The following is a 20,851-nucleotide window of genomic DNA, read 5'->3' on the forward strand; positions in this document are numbered from 1 at the left end:
AGTGGTGCTATAGTCTAGTGGTGCTATGGTATAGTGGTGCTATAGTCTAGTGGTGCTATAGTCTAGTGGTGCTATAGTCTAGTGGTGCATGTGAGCGCACGTAAACATTATTTATAGCCAATTGTATTAGTTAAAGCGAGAAGTTTGAAACGCCATATAAGAGGAGAAATACATTTATTTTTTTGCAAATGTTCTTGATTAAGAGTAATATTTATTTTACTAGGAGTAAAATATATATATTTGTTTTAAATCATTAAAGTAAATGTAACAGAGAAAATGCTACAATAAAGTAAGAAACAAATTCTGCAGTTACAGATGTATGTAATTAATAAAAGGACCTGAAACTGTTTCCCACTACTGAAGAGCAACAACTACAGAAAACCTGAATACCGGATATTCGGATCGATGTTATGAAGAGCTGCGATGGCGAGATGCTGTTGAGACTAAGGAATATGAATTGCTCGTGTATAAAAGGTCATGGGATGGATGTCATGCAAGCTGACTGCTAAGGTCAGCATCACAGTATTTTAGTGTCAAGGGGGTTGTCATTAGACAGAGCTTTTACAGCAGCCTGCCATCACCATCACCATCATCTGAGTGACTGGAGAGCTTTTAAGAAACTATTAAAAGAAATACGCTGCGCCAATAAAAAATATACAAGAAAATACTTACACCAAGTTGCTGAGTGATGCAAGATTAAGTTGCTGTTGTTGCTGCTGCTGCTGCTGTTGTTGCTGCTGGGAAACAGCCTGCTGTTGCCATGTGGACACACTGGTTGGCAACAAGCCGCCAGGCGACGCCAGAGCGTGTAAAGCAGTGATGTCTGCACTGGTCAGCTGGTACTCTGAGAGAGAACAAAGGATTTGAAATAGTCCCAGTGTTAAGCTCACATTTTCTCAATTTTATTCAAGTTTTAAAAATCGTTTTGAGGGTTAAAAATAAAATAAATCCCGTTCTTTATTTTTTAAGCCACTTGGTGCTTTAAAGGTTATTTCTGCTGCTGTGTGTTCAGTTCACCTGTGTTGTACGCGGTGGTCATGGCGGAGAAGGGCAGCCCTTGTGCCAGCAGGCTTGGCGTGGCCACAGAGACCACCGGCGTGGTGAGGCTCTGTGCCACCTGGGCTCCTGCTGCCAGCCGCTGGGCGTTCTGCCGGGAGAGGACACCGACATGTTAGTCACGGCAGAAACTATTCTCACATGTGGCGGAAAGCTAATGGACTTATTTCGATAATGTCCGTTCTGACATGCTGGGAATGACGAAAAATGATGGATTGAGTCAAGTAAATCTTAAAGTCCAGTAGATTTACCATCAGGAGGTTCGTAATGTCATGCATCAAAAAATGAGGTCCTTGTTTTGAGTACGCGATAAACAGACAGATTACATTAAAGGCAATTTATTCAACCATCAGATACACTTATGTCACTTATTTAAAGGATTATCCCTTAATTAGAGCGACAGAGAGAGATGACGGGAGGAGAGAGACACCAACCAGAGATATTGCATTTCATACACAAATACTAATATTAATTAAGGCTAGCAGGGCGACGATTGGGTTTATTTTTTCAAAACGATACAAGACCTAAAATACGCTAATCAGAGAACAATTTCACTTAATGTGTCAGTGTATGTATTTTACAAAATCTATCATTTCTAAATATTCTGCGGGTCTAAAACAATTTCTGCATACATGACTTCAGAATATTATCTAGGGCTGCCATAAACTGAAATTTTTGTTACCAATTAATCTGCCCTTTTTATTTTTCTCCATCGATTACTTAATTCATCTCTTCCTCTATGAAATGTTAGTGAATGAAACTTGACTTATATATTTACTAATTTCAGCTCTTTTACTATCATCTATAATGTACAGATAGTACAATCTGTATTTTAGATTATTAATAAAACAAAAACTGGAAATCATCTTCAACTATTGACTTTGAATTGAATGTGCAGGTCATCTCACGTTCCTCCAGTGGATGTCACTAAAGGCCTGGCAGCATGTTGCTCTGCTTCATTTTGAGAGAACAGGACATACTGTTCGCTCAGTGTTTGTACATGAAGTCATTTAGATGACAATACATCTGTGAAACTGCTCCTATAAGGTTTTATTATCATGTCCTTTTGCTGCAAGACATTTCTGAAATAGCAAGACACTCAAATTATGAAAGATAAATACAAAACTGAGCTGCTTTATAAGAGTGAAAAATACGAGGTCCTGCAAATTAAAAGAGAGAGAATTATTAAGAGTCAAATGCCTTTAATGTATTGCCACTTTGTTTTAAAAAAAAATCTGATAATTTTGGTGGAAAGTGAAAATGAGTGTCAGTGACTGGAGAACATGCCGCGTTGCTTCACACCACAATGCCAAGTGGAGAAACACCCATGCTTAATGTGGCATCACATGATGAAGTCAATGGGCCTGATCAAACCTGACTGGATAACTCAAAGGAAAATTCTGCTAGGTCTATTTTTTTAAAATTATCATTGCGATCACATAATCCTAACAACAAAACCACGAGCCCTGAATCACATGCAGTCAGGTGGGAGCCATAAGCTGAATACCACCCCAATACATGTCAGTGGAACAGGACCAAAACAATGAGAAACTCTTGCACAGTATTGTAACCATGCCAACAGTCGATAACCATCAACTCATGCGAGTGGCCGACGTGGGGAACAAAAATCACCTCGTTTACCAATTCCAGCTCATCCTCTGTCTGCAAAGGGTGGTAACAGATCATATTAGTCGCTAAAAGTAAATAAGGGTAAATAAAAATACACACTATATACTAATTGTTACAGTGAATGCATGGGATGGGACCTGAAGTCACAGAAGATGCCACCACTCCGCCTCCAAACAAGGGACGGCATATATTAAATAGTTGACGAAACAATCTGACCACAAGGTCCATTTGGTCGCAGGTCTGCAGCTGTTGCTCATCTGTTCAGAGATTTCTCAACACTTTTCTATTGTTTCCAGGGTCAAAAATAAACAATCAATTTGTACTTTTAAGCCAACACGAACAACAAGTTCGTAGACAGCAATATCTGTTTGTTTGTTTGTTGTTGGCCACACAACACTGCCATATTTCCTTTTGATAAAGTTGATGCCTATTCATACACAGAACAGACATGGAGCAACATTAGCATTAATTTTGAGTAGTGTCTACGGTCACTGGATGCAAGCCCAATGTTTACTTTTCTTTTAACTTTAAAAAAGATAGCTGTGTCCCTGAGGTGGGGGGCAGGTAACTGCATTTTGTTTTCATTGAATCTTTTGTTGGAAAACGGTAAGACTGAATCAAAACAGCAAAGTTGTGAGCCTTAAAGCAAAAAGACTAGCAGGTGAACTACAGGTGATAATTCTGATGGTCTGACCCGTTTCACACACAAGAAGTCATGTGATCCATTATTAGAATAGAAATTAATACTCAAGGTTTAAAATGCACAGAAAAATGGAAATTTGTATTCGGCAAACAGCTGATGAAGATTGTGTGATATAATCAAAAGCTCCAGAAGAGATATTAAAACATCTCAGTTGCCAGAGTTAGAGTGAAAACGTAGAGCAAAGAGCAAGAATCTCTTCTCTCTGGTCTTTACCAACACAAGAAAATATGGAAATCAGCCTCCATTTACCTTTCATATAACCTATATAACATCAATCCCCAAGTTTAAAAAAAATAATTTTCCATCTCATTTATAGGCCTGTGAAAGTTTCTGAGATAATAGGAAAATAATTCCTAACCCCTCATGTACCTTAACACATCCTCTGGGTTCCAGGTGTCTTGATTTTCTTATTGCGTCTAAGATCCTAACTTATATTCATCCCAAGTGCCATTTTTGCCATTGTGTAAGGTCCAAAATGTTAACTAAAAAGGAACCAGGCACCACAAGTTCTGCTTGGGTAAGCTCACCATCTGCATGAGGCTCTTTCCGCCCTGCGAGGTGATGACTCTGAGGTCTGGCTTGCGGTTGTTGACCATCTGGGGGCTGGGAGGTGGGGGTGGAGACTTGGCCGGAACTACTTTCCCCAGACTGTTGCCGTTGGAAACGGTGAGAAGGCCTGGGGAGGCCCTGGCACTGTTGTATCCATTAGCTGTGGGGAGAAAGAGAAGCAAAGGAACAGAAATCAATAGGAAAACCAAACAGGTGAATTCAGACAGCGGGGTACGGAAACCGTGCACTCAAAATTGTGTTAAAATACTCCTCTGCGTGTCTAATTTAAAGACACGTTAAAAGAAAACGTCACCTCGTCAATAACATCCAAAAAGATGATTCCAAATGTATTCATTCTACTAAAATCTTAACACACAAAACATGATTTGGGAGACAACCTTTTTTTGCATTAAATATCAGACAAGTGAGCAAATAGAACATTTTCCTGTGCAAACATATATGAAAAAAAGATTTTAGAAAAATAAAATGGACCATAAGGGGCTGTGAGGGGGTAGAATGAAGAAAAGAAGAAGTGATGGGATTCCCATGCCTGTCTGTTGATGTTACTGGTGGCATCCCCTGATCCCTTCAAGGCACCATCACAGATGGTGCAGGGGAGGAGAGGAGGAATCTTCTGGTGTTCATTTTGTGACCAGAAATTTCTATACGATAAGCTTTTTTTTTAATGTTCTTGTATTTCATGACTAAAACGTAACAATGGAAATGGAAATATTGCTCAATCTCTTCCCGTTATGCCCGATGTGTAAAGACAAGACCGCTGACAACACATGTTTCTCTTCATAACAACGGACAGCTTTTCTAATGGCTTTTATTCAGAAAAGGCTGCATGTGGACATGCTGTGGGGGTTAGTCCGGTGCGAAGCCTGTTGACTATGAGAATATACTCCTCAGATGGAACGCAGAGATAGTGACCAGCATTTGATAGAGGTGCGTTTGAGTCAGGGTTTCCGTGTTTACGCTATAATCATTCAACAGCGGAGCTCAGCCTGGCCACACACACATGGAGCGGAGGAGAGACGTATGGTAAAGTTTGAAATACATTTTGCAGGCTCAGTAGTTAATATAGAGTATACTGTGTATAATTAGATTTCAGTGGTCAAAATGGATTGGAAAAAATATATAACGTATGTTTGAAGATGTCTTTGTGTACCTATATTTGTTAACATTTAGCCTTTAAACAAACACTAAATACTCAATATAGACCAGATACCAGGGGAATTATTGGCAATAAAGAAAAGAAGCAATAACTAAAACAACACTGGGAATCTGAACAAATATAGTAGCAGATTACTCACGAACTGGACTTGGGCATCCTCCATTTGAATTATTCAGCTCTCCTCCAAGAAGAGCTCCTATTGAAAAAGGATTAAAATGACGTGAACTAAAAACTAATAACTCCCCAAGGGTTTTGAAATGTGCTGATATATAGTATCAGTAAACGTATTGACTCTAGACCTCAATGCTTAATATTTGGTTGATGGAGATATTAACTAATAATTTGAAGGGTACACAAAGTTTTAAATCCAAATATAATTACTACTTTAGAAGTACTTCATGTCAGAACTATCTCCTCCCAAAAGGAAGAGGCTCATCGTTGTTTGCAGTTGTTTCTGCCGTTATTTATTGTTACTTCAGTTTGTTACTCGCTCACCTGCACTGGCTGGTCGTTGTGGCAACCCAGGAGATACCGTATTTCTCTGAAGAGCCGGTTGCTGTGGCGACAGGAGGTGGGTATCCGTGAGCGATGATGATGTTACATAGGAGGTAGTTACCAGTGCGTTGCCAGGGTTACTAAACTGCAATGTGCTTTGATTAGACGCCTGGACTGTGACCGGCATGGAGAACGTCTGGGCCGCAGCGGTCGACTGCTGCAAAGGGAAGAGACCATTTTACTTTTAGACTTCATCGCACATCAAGTCCTCAGCGCTCCATTCCCGCCTTTGAGACAGCAGGATGTTACACAGATGTCCCTTTGGTAAGCTAAAATAGTTTAAACAGCTAATATCATCCAGGAAGATGTATGCATTGGCAAAAGGTAAGCGACACATTGCAGAATTTATTTCACTGTTCAAGCTATAAAAAAAGGACAAATAAGCTGAGAGGCGTTTGATCACCAAATCCCCATTATTTATTTTCTCCAATTGCAAAGTTCCCTATTTATAGACATGAAGGAACAAGTGACACCTTATTTAATTCAAAATATGTGAAAATATAAGACAATGCTTCGAATCAAACAAAAATAATCTCTCTCAATCTTAATTTACGACCCACTAAAAGTGTGTGGCTCCGTCTGTATCTGCAGGGACCCTCAGCTAAAGGAAAAGAGTAAACAGGCGGTGTTCGGGCGTCTCTGTGCCCCTCACTCTGCCTCCAGCTGTCACTCCTCAGCCTCTTGTCCCCCGGGCTGCGTTCTATCCTGGTACCGTACTCTGTGCCGTCGGAGGCTCAGATAAATTCTCCGGTCTGGACACAAACACTGCGCCCATTAGCTAGATGAACATTGCAACGCTCACAAGCTAGGGTCGTTGAGCAAGGGGGGAGGGGCCAACTTTAAATGAAACGTTTACAAACCACAGCGGACAAATCCTACTCAATCTGACTTTAAATTCTTAAATGTAACATGTCCTGCTATTTTATTTGATAAATTGTAAACCTGCTTGATGCTGCTTTATACAAATTTCCCCCTGGGGATGAATAACGTCTAAAAATCTATCCATCTATCTAAGTTGAAGTTGGTTCTTGACACAGCAGAAATGATTTACTGCCACTCGGGCGGTTTGGCTAAAGTGAGAAATATCATCAGCAAACAGTTTTTCTGACCAAAATCCGACCCTCATTAACTGATCATTAACATTAACCGACAACATTAGTGCCTCGCATGCAGGGGTGCTGTGGTTGAAGTGACGAAAAAGCCGCCCAGCTGCAGAAATAGCTGAAGCACAAATAGACTAAAACTATCATTCATCACCAGCTGCAGTGTATGCATGTAACAGGAAACTGATGCCTCGTTCACCTGTCCGGGAGAGTTACAAGGCACGATGTCACGTGCATTGTCGTGGACTCATGCAGACACTGGAACAGTACGTTGACAGCGCATCAATTAATTTATCTCCAAGGTGTTCAGCTGTGTGTCTCAGAGGCATGCTCTGTCCAGGTGTCTGACAGCCATGTGATCGTAGCTGTGCAGTACGTGTACAGTTTATTTGTTGGTGAATAGATGCTTCAACACTTCAAGACCGAAGCCAAGCTCCAGCGTCTTGCTCGTCAGCTGCTGATTAAAATGGAGGCCGTTGTCCCCGAGGTTAGACAACTTGGGCCGGGCTCACGAAAGGTGGGCTGACCTTGAAGTTATGACATAAAAAAAACGTTAACAATTCTTATCGTCGGTAAATTGCGACTAGAAAGTTTGACAAACTGTGCGGATAAAACAAAGGACGACCACTGTGGTTGAAGCTGAAACACAACACTTTGGAATCCCTTTAAAACAAAATGCAGTCTAATTAACAGCTGAATATTTTCTTTAAGAACGTTGGTATGGTAGCGGTCAAAAAGCTGTTCATGCATCTGTTATCTCCTTCATCTGCAAACGACCCAGTGAACCCACCAGTTAGAGTGACTTCACCACAGTAGCCGTTTCCTGTAGGCACTCAAATCAAACAACAAACAATAACAGACAAATGTCCGCTCAACCAGATTACAGTGAGGAAAGAAGCAGAACAGCAGACATTACCATATACTCCATTACTTACCCCGTAGCGTTTGAAGAGAACATCCAGATCCTCCGTTGTCTTACGGTACTTGTCATCATTAAGGAGACTTTGATCAATGGAGTCTTCGCCGTCCGGCTCTGGACTATCACAGCCGTTGAAGCCTTTCTTTCTCAAAGTCTATGAAAGTAAAACAAAATAAGAAAATAGTATTACGTCAGTCAGTTTAGTTGCTGGAAACTAAGGTTGTCTCAAGGTAGTTTTTTTTGGTCCTAAAAGCTGATCTGGCATCTCCAATACCAAATCAGATCCAATACTAATATTTATCTAAATGTGAATTATATATATGTATCCGAGACAAACTAGTTAAACGGGGACTACTTGCGTCCCCATATATCCTAAAACACCACTCGTTTCAAGCTCACGCTGCATTTCCTAAACCGCAACAAAGGGAACTGTCAATCTTAGCTGGCTCATGGATGTACCTCAATAATATCTGCATTGGTCCGGCTCTCATGCGGCTCGTTGTACTCGGTGTATTTGAGCAGGACCTTGTCCATGTCAGTGCTGGCGTACTGGAACAGCTTGTTGGCATGGTTGAAGATGATCAGAGCAATCTCGCAGTCACACAATACGCTCAGCTCGTAGGCTTTCTTCATCAAGCCAAACTTTCGCTTTGTGAATGTCACCTGAGAGGAAGAGACGGAGGAAGTTGGGGAGAGGGGAACAGGGCAGAATGTGGGGGGGAAACAAAAAGATATGTGAGGACACACCCTTTATTAAAAGCTCACACAAAATCATAGGAGCTCAGAAATTCTGATATACAACGCAACATTTTCTTGATTTTAAAGTCTCCCTTGCTCAGGGTTAACACTTTGCGATTGAGATAGATATGTAAATAACTTTACGGTCTTGATCCACAGACTAAGGTCTAAACTTGCCAATCAAAACAGAATTCAGTTCAGGGGAAGAAGTTAAAGACTTGTGAATACACTTTCATGTGCCGAGTAATGAAGAAAACATATGCAGTCACATTACTGACACATCAGGGCACATATCTAACAGTTTTTTAGTCATACCTCATCATAGGTTTTGATGTTCGTACAACCAGTTATAGGCATCAAAAGGAATTGAAGCCGTTATCATGGAACACTGACAAACAACGGATATCAGACTGTTAACATTCACAATATATGTTCTCCATTATATGATGTGATATGTATTGTCATGTGCAGACCTTATAGGGTTAATCCTGTCACTGTTTTGATGGGCAAAGAGAACAACCAATCAGAGGGACTGAAGATGACACGTGACAAATAAAGCTTTGCTTCTGACAGCGAGTTCCACTGAAACAAAGTGATGCCCCACGGTCTTTATTTCTCCGTCATTATATTCCCGGTAACACCGGGTATACAGCCGGGACCGCTGTACATCAACACATCTGCGAGCAGACTGTCACGCTCGTAGCTCGTAGCTAGCGCTAGCTACGAGCTAGCTTAAGCATGGTTATAATGGCTAATTTATTATTTCTTGGGCTACTTTTATGAATGCAAGACTTGCAATCAACGATACGGTTCTAATCTGAGTTAAGGCTGCTCGTCATCATCGGTCTCCCCGTGTTCAGGGGGACCGGTGACGGTCTCCCCGTCGCGTCCAGCCTGACGCTGGTGTGCTCGACACGGGCTCACTAGTCACACACGGCGCAGCCTCCGCTGTCAGAGTTAAATATGAGAGGCTCGTAACCTGCTGACAGGGCGGAGTCACCAGAGAAGTTCACAACAATAGTTTTTTTCAATTTCAATCGGCTCAGGCACCGGAAAGAAGCACCGAAATGTGCGTTGCGTTTCGGTCCGGGTAATACCGGTTGTATTGGAACCGGTACCATATTGGCACCGGGTTTCGGTACCCAACCCTAGACCCGACTGAGAAAACAAGAAAGACGTTGGGCAGGGAGGAAACCTGAAGAGGGGCGGCAGTCTGGTGACGAGAAGGGAAACAACAAACGGAGCTGAAAAAGACAAATCCTTGAGGACAGCTGGCTCAGTTTTTGAGACCGTTCACTGTAACGATGTGTATAGTTGATTGAGACAATGACGCAAATTAACAAGAGCAGCGATCAGAAAATGACTTCTAGACCGCCGAGCTCCCCTCAAGTAGAACAATCTATCTGGAGATTGATTGTCCTGGGAGTGAAGAAAAACAAAACCTCAGTAGCAACAATCTGTTCAGTGAACTGCACACATAACTCATTTCTTTTAATCTAGGAGACCTTTCATGATCATGAAGACTTTATTTAGTGGTAATATATAATGATAACTGCTTACAAATGTTCTTCAATTAAAATAATGTCACATAGTACTGCCTGGGGATTAAAAGGTTTTAGAGGCACTCAAAGTCAATTATGAATATGTCTTGATGAAATGTAATGTACAACTGCAGTATCTGTAACGCCCCGTGTCTCCTGTGTTCTGTGTCTCCTCTGTCATGATTGTTTCATTCCCTTCACCTGCCCTCAGCCACTCTTGTCTCGTTACTGTCCGATGCCGTACACCTGTTTCGCCCCCTTTATATTGTGTCAGTCTTTCCCTTTTTGCTTGTTGGATTGTTGTCTATAGTTCTGTGTCTTTAGTTCCATCTTCCGTGTGCCCTGTGGATTCCTGACCTGCCTGCCTGCCCTGTCCCCCGATTCTCTGCCTGCCCCGTTTTGGACTTTTTGCTTTTAAAAAAACAACATGTCTCATTAAGGAGTTTTTTGTTATTCATATCGAGTCCAGCCTGTTTCTCTGCGCCTGAGCCTCACCCCGTGACAAAACCCTGACAGTATCATCTAAAAGTTATAATATCCAAGTCTCTAAAATAAGTTTTTTTTTTTATTGATCGCGAACATTTTAAAATTCAAGAGTCCACGAGCGTCAATACAATCAAGGTTTTTTAAAGTAATAAGAACATATTAACTTGTATTTCACTAAACAAAAAATATATAGAGATTACTATATTTAAAAGGAATACTAAAAGTTGAAATCATAAGCTAAATATACAAGATTCTAAAACCAATCAGACATTTAATACCGACTTGTGGTTCTTTGACATTTCCTATACTAGACATATTATAGCATGTACCAAAAAAGTGGGAAAAGAGGATCAAAGCCCTAAATTCCCTCTACAAAAGTATAAACTTTATTAAGAATACTTATAATACATTATTTAAAACACTCATCCATAAGACCAGTCACACAAAAGACAAACAGATGAAAACTAAGTTTGACTCACCTGCTTGTTCCTTTCATCGGTGATCCGTTGGATCTGAATCTTTTTCCTACCCATAATGCTTTGCAGTTGTGGAGACAAACGTAGTCACTTAAGTGGAGAAGCGCCTCTCAGATGGCGAGAGGGGAAGTGCAGCCTACAACCTCTTACTTCAGCCCCAAAAACTGTCAGACACAGTTATGCATCCGAGGACACACACACAAACACATTTCTCGGCCCAGTTGTGGTCCGGCAACTCTGTCGACTCCTTTTGACGGGCGGCCAGACGGAAGAGTGGGAGATGAGGAGATGAGATGAGGGGTGGAGGTCTTCAGTTCAGTTCCACGAGGAACAAAGCGCGACAAACTTCCCTGCAGCGGTGAGGAGGACGTTGCTCCTCTCCTGCGTGACACAGAGGGACAGGAAGGTCACTAAAATATCACAGAATCAAAACAAGAAACAAATCGTCTGATGATGGCGATTGTGCATTCACAAAATCAATAAATCATCCTGTTCTACAAATAAAATGACAATACATGATTCAACAATACTGCCTGATTATTAAGGCATTAAACATGACGGTATCTCGCCAACACTATTTGACGTGGTTCAATCCAACCTTCAGCATCAAGAAGCAGCAATCACATCAAGTGGGAAGCTACTTGATTAAGTCGATTTTTTATTTGATCGGATGCTTTGAGACGTTCTCTTTCGGCCTTAATAGTAAACCAAATCCACAACAGTCCTAAAAATGTGTTTTTAAATCATTAAATATTAACAGAGTATTTTGCTACTCTAGCCGTGTCTAAACCACCTCCCTCCATACTACCGAATAGCCACTATATCTCATTTCCAACAATAAACTTGAGTGTCCAATCTTTTGTATTGTCCTATACATTTCATATAATTTAATACAAAACTTCACACTAAAAAGCACAACTTCCCCTTTGCATTAGTCTCAGTTATGTGAAACTATAGTTGTGAAATTAATAATACATTAATAGATGATTAAATGCTTGTTGCGAGTCATCGTAACGTAAAACAAAGGGTCAGCACGAGCTCCCACACACATGAAGCTTCAGTGACAACACATTAAGTGATTCCACTGGGCTCTGTACAAGTATCAAAACATTTGACAGACCAACTTGATGTCAATGAAGGATTATTATTGATGGAGATGGGTATTAATGTTTAAAATCATATTCACACACCAGAAAACGAGTAGCATTGGTATTATCACAGCCCAGGTCAAAGGTCAGTCCAAACGTTGTATGGAAGAGGTGGCATATCGACAACTAAGACATCTTTATCTTTCTGTGCAGGCGGAACCACTCTCTTTTTATTGGCTGCACTTTTAAAATCTTTCATATACAAGAGATTAAAATAATAAACGAATGATGAATAATTAAGCATTGAGCCTCTGCATGAGCTACAGATAGATGTGAGACTAAATAAACTGGTCCGTCTTTTGGTCGTGTGGTTATACCCGAGTGTAATGATCAATCGTTCCCGATCCTAAAGTGATATTGCAGGTTATGGAAATAATTCAGATAGTTACCTTCGCATTGAAAATGCAGAAGGTTATGTTTTGATCGCCGTGTATTTATTTATTTATTTGTATGCATGTTATTCGCTTAAGTAAAAAAGTATTAAACCGAATCTCATGAAATTTGGTGGGATGATTGGTTATTATCCGGGGACCATTTGATTAGATTTTGGGATCGATCGGGTCAAAGGTCATGGTCAAGGTCATGAAAAGGTCAACATCTTCTTTTTACCATAGCACGGTCAATTTATATCCAATTGGCATGCAACTAATGCCAAAATGTTCATAACTCAATGCCCCATCTTGTGATATGCGAAGGTATGCGCTCTACCGAGTGCCCATTCTAGTTTTTAATGTATCAATCGTGGCAAGGATAAATAATTAAATGAATATGCCAGAGAAGTGACAACAGTTAGTTTCCCTTTGCTTAGTCTGTCAGTATGACATTAACATCATCATCGCTGACTATGCTTTTGATTGTATCTAGAAAGACTAATTAGTCACTTAATCCCCGGTAATATATACAGTTTCACATATGCTTCCTTTTAATATGTCTACCACTGTGATTTAAGCTTCCAGTAGCGCTGCACAGTTAATCATATAATAATCACGATTGTAGCGTCTACAGTTGATTACACTTGGTTTGGTGCAAGGCTAAAAGCAACGCTCCCTGCAAGAGAATATAAGAGTTTATTAATCAGCAAGGTATTAGTCGATCGATAGAATAGTAATTGGTCATTATAATGATAAATTATTAAGCATTTTAATCTCCCCCCCCCCCCCCCCCCCAGTTAGAAATGCAAAACAAGGACTTGGTTTCAGTTGAGAGGATTTTCTCCTTTTCTGAGTTGGAGATATATTCAACCATGGGCTCTGTGACGCAATCATGAACATTTTGTAAGAACATTTATTTGACTATACAACACAATTGTCAGATTCATTGATGATAAAAACAACCGTTAGGCCGTGGTTATTCTCTTTTCAATGCAACTGCTGCCGTCCGATCGTGATCATCAATCTGATCATGCCATTAACTGGAAGTCTGTACGCTCCGAGATCGCATCCATCTCGCATTGGGAATCGATCAGCCAGACCACGTGTCCCCGACGAGGAATTGACATAATCAAATGTAATTGGTCAAGTTGTTGACTGATAGTCAGTGATTATTTATTGTTTGGTCATCGATCCCCTCCGTTTAATCTTTATACAAGAAAACTATTGGCTGAAATAAATGCTGCCATCACTTAGCTGTGGTCTCAGAATAATGGACAGTGCGATGCTGGAGTTCTGATGGATTGACCCAGAATGACAGACATGGTTTCACTCTGCTTCCGTTTAAAATTAAAACGACGTTATTTCAACTCGATTTTGCTTCGAGTTGAAATAACAGGGTATACTTTTATTGAGAAGAATTGTGTTTATTAGCAAGTCAGAGAGAGGTTGTTAGCGGCTTTCAACACAATAGTAAGTGGAAGATGGAATATATATATATATATACACACAAATATATATATATTCTCCTTTATAGTCTTCGGCCTCTCAAGATGCGTTTCACTACATTAAGCTCAATCACACATTCGTACACTCGTGGCTAGGGTTGGGTACCGGAAACCGGTGCCAATGTGGTACCGGTTCCAATACAACCGGTATTACCCGGACCGAAACGCAACGCACATTTCGGTGATTCTTTCCGGTGCCTGAGCCGATTGAAATTGAAACAAACTATTGTTGTGAACTTCTCTGGTGACTCCGCCCTGTCAGCAGGTTACGAGCCTCTCATATTTAACTTTGACAGCGGAGGCTGCGTCGTGTGGCGCACACCAGCGTCAGGCTGGGCGCGACGGGGAGACCGTCACCGGTCCCCCTGAACACGGGGAGACCGATTATGACGAGCAGCCTGAACTCAGATTAGTTCCGTAACGTTGATTGCAAGTCTTGCATTCATAAAAGTAGCCCAAGAAATAATAAATTAGCCATTATAACCATGTTTAAGCTAGCTCGTAGCTAGCGTTAGCTACGAGCGTGACAGTCTGCTAGCAGATGTGTTGATGTCCAGCGGTCCCGGCTGTATACCCGGTGTTACCGGGAATATAATGACGGAGGAATAAAGACCGTGGGGCGTCACTTTGTTTCAGTGGAGCTCTCGCTGTCAGAAGCAAAACTTTATTTGTCACGTGTCATCTTCAGTCCCTCTGATTGGTTGTTCTCTTTGCCCATCAAAACAGTGACAGGTTTAACCCTATAAAGTCTGCACATGGCAATACACATCACATCATATAATGGAGAACATATCTTGTGTATGTTAACAGTCTGATATCCGTTGTGTGTCAGTGCTCCATGATAACGGCTTCTACAGGGAATATGGCCGAAGAGGTTTTTAATGTCCTCATTGTGCGTTTAAAAAAAAAAGTATCGGTTCAGGCACCGTTTAGGCACCGGTATCGTTTTAAAAGTACCGGTTTAGCACCGGTATCGGAAAAAACCCAAACGATACCCATCCCTACTCGTGGCAGAGGCTGCCATACAAGGTGCCACCTGCTCATCAGGATCTAAACTAATCATTCAAACACACTCGCACGTCGATGGAAAAGACTTCAGGAGCAATATGGATTTAAAATGTTAACTAGGGACACTTAGACCTGAGGTCTGGAGGAGCTGGGGATCAGACCAACAAAGGATTGTCACAGTTAATCAATTTTTTGTCTGCAAGGATCATTGTATTTCTTTTCATGCTTGACTTTGTTGTTATTGATTCGTTTTAGGGTCGATAGGGACAGCGACACTTCTCAAGGAGAAACAAAACGTGTACATCTTCTAAAAACATTAGCTTCTCCTTCTTACACATAGGCTCAGCCATGTGGCAACAGTTTCACTTTTCCCCTCCAGTCTTGACCTTCCATGACCATGCTCTCCTGTGGGAGTGTTGTACGGCCAGACGGAAACATTGAAAACGCCAGTGGAGTGGTAGACCTAATTTCAACACTTCAGAGCATCTTGAGAATTAATCAAAAGCCGTGACAAAAGCCACAATATTAGGTTGAACTTTAAAATGCTCAGTGTCATGTATCATTGCCCTGTATTACAGGTGTTTAAATCCCCCTTGATGATGTCCATTATCAAACAACATTATATAAAAACGAGAAACAATAGTCACAATGATGTAGTTTGTGCAGCTCCTACATGTAGCTTTTCAATCATTCAATATTTGTCTATCAGCAGTGCTGGACATCATTATAAATCATTCATTAGCTGCAACTGTGAGGCAGCAACTCTAAACAATTACCACAACATGTAGAAATATCCCACTGCGAGAGGGAAAATGACTAACAACAGCTCTTCCCTTCTGACCACCAACTTTGCCAAGCGACAGTCTTTGATTAGCCGTAAATTGGCCAGAATGGGGCGACACTGCAAGGCGTCTGTCCGGCCTCCCTCTCCCCGACTGCCCTCTGCATGGCTGCCCCCTCATTACTGTAATTGTCACATTCATCCCTCTTCTTCCCCCTTAAGGCGCTGATGGCTCAATTAGGAGCTGGCCGGAGGACTGATTGGACGCCAGCATAATGAGGTCGCCGCTTGGCTAAAACGGAGCCCTGAATGCAGCCCAACCGAGCTCGCTCTGACACACGAGAGGCCAAAGAAGCAGAAAGGACTCTTACAAAGTAAAGACACTAAATCGAAGTGTTAAATAGTGGAACATTATTGACTTTTGGCTGGACCAGGTATGCTTCATTATCTTAAGAGGGCCAAGCATTTTGTCATAAAAAGAGCCGTTGCATGTTACTCGAGTCATCCAAGTGACGGTTGAATATTCTTCTGATGAAGGAGAACGCAATCAAGCTCAGGAGAGACATCTGTCAGTTTTGGAGGAGTGTAATTAGTGGCCGTGACCTTGAGCGGATTATGCACTAGCCAATGAAATGTGCCAACACCCTGAAATAAATGGTCGGAGCCTCAAACGTGACTTGGAGTGGGGTTTGCCTCTCCACAGCTCTGACGGGGTTTGGGATGTTCTTAATGGCTCAATCTCCATTAAACAAAGATGGACAGGGCTTTTTTTGCACTCAGATTGTCTCGCGACTTTTTACGCATGTTGGGAGAACTGGTTTCAGGTACGACTCACATTTTAAATACAAAGGACTGCAAACTGCCAGCCAACTAGAACAGGGTGTCTACAGGAATAAACCAGTGAAATTTAAGACTTTTTAAGACCACGTCTAAATAAAATTTAAGACCTAATTTACGATGGAAATATACATTAATCTAAATTAATTAATTCAAAGTAAACACACTGATGTCTGTTCAAAATTAACAGTATGGTGTAATGCAAAAGGATAACACAAATGTCATTGCTGTTGTAAATTATATTTATTAATACATTTTCAGAACATTTAAGTCCCATGAACAAATGTCTCTAAAATTAAGTAAATATATTTTAAAAATACATGCAACATAGTTCCTTTTGAACAAAAAAAATCCATAAAATAACAAATAACATTTCCAGCTGCTTTTAAAATGCAAATTCATTTACATAATAGAATGTATGTGTGTGTGGGTGAGTGAGTGTGAGTTCTCATGTCTCTATGTGATGGATGTTTGTGCACAGGTTCATGTCTACTCCTGAGCTTTTGTGAATATACTAGGAAAACAATCCTTTTCAAACTGTATTAATATAAAAACTTCCAGTTGACATTTGGTCCATTCTCCTGGAAAAAAGAAAGAAAAGGCAGACATTAGCCAACAGTCACCACATCTCTTCATGACACCACTTCAGATTAATGTCAGACTGGATCAATATGAATGAATACTATTTTTACAAATGAAGCAACGTGAGCCATCCCTTGAGCCAAGTGAACACTATGTAGACATATTGACAGGTAAACACCACTCTACTTACTACCATTCTAAAACTATTTTTAATTAGTCTAATTAATGTGTAGTGCGCCTATGCATAGCTGTTATTAACTTGACACATGAGTAAAGCTTAACTATATGAAACACATACTCATATACAAGAGGATAGTTAATACATATATTTATGTTAGACTTACTTTGAGGTGCTGAAGTAGGTCCTGGGCGTGTCATGGCCCATGAGCTCCACAGGATCCTGACTGGACCTGGTCATTTCACCAAGAGCACATGAAGTCCAGCTGTCTGCTCGCGGTGGTCTGGTCCAGAGTCTCGTGGAACAGAATGAAGAACGCACTGCAGCGTTGGTCTTCGGTGATGAGCTCTTTGTTGCAAGGCGCTGGATTTCCTCCGGTGACCTCCAGCGTTGTAGCGTTGACGTCGTTGCGGGCGGCGGAGCAGGAGCTAGCGGCGGAGCAGCAGCTAGCCCCGCGGGCTGCTGGCGGCCTTCGCTAGTCTCTGTGCTTCTTGCTCTGCTCGTGAGATTCCACCGCTGGAAAGTCTCGCGACACATAACGCAGATTCAGAAGCATTTCACCCACCGTGACCAGAAACACTCGTTCTTTTCAAGCCGTTGTTGAACTTGCATCCTGCCATGTTTTCTAAAGTAGCCGATGCTTCACGTTGTAGGGGATTGATAGGACCGAATACGCGGTGCTCACCCGTGTGCGCGCATCACGGCAGAGCTTCGATGCCGGCGCGCATCGCTCTGTCGCGCGAGCCGAGAATTGTTTGCGGGGGGGGGGGATTTCACCCTGTTATAGGGGAAACACTGGAGTTGATAAGCGTGTCTTCTTGTCTGATCAATACGCAACTGTGAGGTGCGCGAATGGACCGAGCGGACAGCTGCTGATCACTCAACAGCCCGACCTGCATAAACAGACGGTGCGCGCGTAGCGCGCCAACATATTTTTTGGGAGAACCGAAGACCCATTTTGACCCAGGAAAACCCCTGGACATGACACCCAAAAAATTTAAGACCAATCCAATCTGAATTTAAGACAATTTAAGACTTTTTAAGGCCTTATTTTTAGGAAAAGCTATTTAAGACTTTTTAAGACTTTTTAAGGACCCGCGGACACCCTGTAGAACTGCACTTTTCACTCCAAATTAACATATAAATTAGCTATAAAACATCAACTCAAAGAATGATTGCAATTGTTTAATTGGATAAGTTCCATTTAAACAATTGCAATAATGTTATATTTTATTTTTGTCTTTGGAATATTTTCCCCTCATGTCTTAGTATGAAATGGACATTAGCAGACAACTCAATGACAGCATGGAGGTCTTACTGAACCTTTTCCACTTGATAAAATCAGGAGAGACAAGGAAAGTAAATTGTCTCAGCCTGGTAAATCTTAGAGAAGTTACAACTGTCTAGACACAGCTGAGGTATTTCCACCAACATAGGACTGAACTTGGAAGGCAATATGGTACCATTGCATTTATTGAAGGCTATACTGAACATGTAGACGTTTTGTGAGTTTCCTTTCAATTTTTACTATTTCAATAATTTAAAGAATATCAGCTATTCCTGTCCCTCCTCTGACAGTCTCTTAATACATGTTTAGTTTTGAATGAAATATCTGTATTGCTATACAATATAAATCTTGGCCCAATAAAAAAAATAGATATTTATTTATTTGTTTAGCTTTATTCGACCCGAGAGCAAAAGGTCAAACTCCCATACAGACATGAAGGCAACCATTCAACACCTGAATTCAATCTAAACGAATCGCTGCTGTGGACTGAGAAACCTTTGGTTGATTTAATTCTGTTCATCTTGGCAACCACTGCCAGCTTTATTAGCTCAAAGTCCTACCCAACGGGACGACGCAGTTCAACAGCACTGTTATTTCAAGCATTTTAATAAAAAATACTTCTGTTGTTGATACTGCAGCAAGGTTTTTGGAAACCTAAGAAGGCAAAACAAATGTAATCCTGCGGTGAGGCTGAAATGGGAATCTTTGGGTCACAGAGAACTTGGCTTTGTATAAAGAATAAAGATTCAGCAGCAGATCCAAAACGCTATTACACATTACATGAAACATGCTGCTGGTGGATGACAGATTGAGAGCGTGTATGGCTCATTTCACCCATCAGTAAGAATGCACTACCTTCATATGTTGATATGAGTCACGCTGTCAAACTGGCCTACTTCTTGCCCAACAGCTCTGGCATCTACCCCGGGATGGCACAGAAAATCATGGCTGCTGATCTCCAGTACCCTGGATGCATGCAGCCCCGTGCTCACCCAGAACTGGTGCCCTGATTTGACTAAAATTTGCCCTGACGGTTTATATGTTAAAAAACACAGTTAGACTTACAGTAAACAAAGCAATGCAAATGGCCTCAGCATGCCAACACCAACACTGCCTGACATGTAGCAGTATCAATATAGTGTGTTCTGGACTAAATCTCATTAAGTCACTGCACACACACACACACAAATAAACAACTAAATCATTTTTCTTGAGGGTCCGAAGCATGAAGCTGTAAAATGCAGCTAGATGAGCAGCTCTAAACAATAGGTCTCTTATTAGTCCGTGTTCTCCTTTATGTCATTAAACTACTGACCCTGCCAGCTCTGGCATGAAGTGCTTTTCTTCTGAAGTGGCAGCAAGACTCTTGCCCGTATGCTACCAACATGATGACAGATGGAGTCTGAAGACTGGTAGGCCCACAGACTGCGGACAGGTAGCGTTACCCTCGGGTCGGGTTTGACAGGTCGACGCTTATATCGTTATTATTAAATAACGTGTGCTGAGTGTCACCGAACAGCCTCGTTAAAGACAACACACCCGGCTGGATGTACAGGACGAGCTACTCCAAGCAGGCCATTTCACAATGTTCAAGTTACGAGTCCGACCGACAGCCATTACCTTCCTGACACTCTCCGTATAACTCGGCCGCGCGAGCTGCAGCACGCGCTACTTTAAATCACGTCACAAACATGTCGTCTTTAAATCAAGATGGTCCTGCTGGGGAATACAGGTCGACGCGTCGATGCTTATTTACTTTGCGATATTAAAATAATAAAGCCAGCGGGAGCTGCTTCTGTGCGAGGAGAAAAGACGCAGGAAGGAAATGTATCACTCCACTTACCTTGAAATATTGCTGATAGAAAGCCGAAAATAGGCCTGTCGTCACGCGCCCCAGAAGTCGTAATGTCTTAATTAAGAAACGTTAATTAATTACGCTGAAGCGATGTCTCTATTTACATGAATCCGCGGCATTTTATTCCAGTTAATGTTGAAGTAACTATACTGTCCACCCAGGCGATACAGCGCACCCAGTGTACGGTCGACGTCATTGAAATTCGCCCGTGATTGACCCTTTGGAAATCCAATAGGAAGCTGACGTGCCATCCTCTCGGCCAATCAAAAGGCAGTATTGAAAATAGAGGCTGGTCTTTGCGAGAGGACATGACGGAGGTGACGGCCATGTTCTGCAATAGTGTCTGTATCCCTCCGCTTCAGTATT

The 20,851-nt window shown here is 41.5% G+C and overlaps 1 protein-coding gene across 2 annotated transcripts in view; it reads right to left on the minus strand.

Annotated features, from left to right (window-relative positions):
* The window catches only part of LOC130193058 (myocyte-specific enhancer factor 2D homolog), a 28,100-nt gene extending 7,470 nt beyond the window's left edge, over window positions 1–20,630 (minus strand). For both annotated transcript variants that reach the window (XM_056413391.1, XM_056413388.1), the window contains exons 1-9: window positions 20,474–20,630; window positions 10,936–11,313; window positions 8,151–8,354; window positions 7,708–7,845; window positions 5,610–5,826; window positions 5,254–5,310; window positions 3,916–4,097; window positions 1,018–1,147; window positions 673–844 (exon numbers count right to left, since the gene is read on the minus strand). In XM_056413391.1, coding sequence (XP_056269366.1) covers window positions 673–844; window positions 1,018–1,147; window positions 3,916–4,097; window positions 5,254–5,310; window positions 5,610–5,826; window positions 7,708–7,845; window positions 8,151–8,354; window positions 10,936–10,989 — 1,154 coding nt within the window. In that variant the 5' untranslated portion in view covers window positions 10,990–11,313; window positions 20,474–20,630. The remainder of the gene's footprint in view (window positions 1–672; window positions 845–1,017; window positions 1,148–3,915; window positions 4,098–5,253; window positions 5,311–5,609; window positions 5,827–7,707; window positions 7,846–8,150; window positions 8,355–10,935; window positions 11,314–20,473) is intronic.
* Window positions 20,631–20,851: the final 221 nt, after the last annotated feature.

This window comes from Pseudoliparis swirei, chromosome 1, assembly GCF_029220125.1.
Source record: "Pseudoliparis swirei isolate HS2019 ecotype Mariana Trench chromosome 1, NWPU_hadal_v1, whole genome shotgun sequence".
Lineage (NCBI taxonomy): Eukaryota > Metazoa > Chordata > Actinopteri > Perciformes > Liparidae > Pseudoliparis > Pseudoliparis swirei.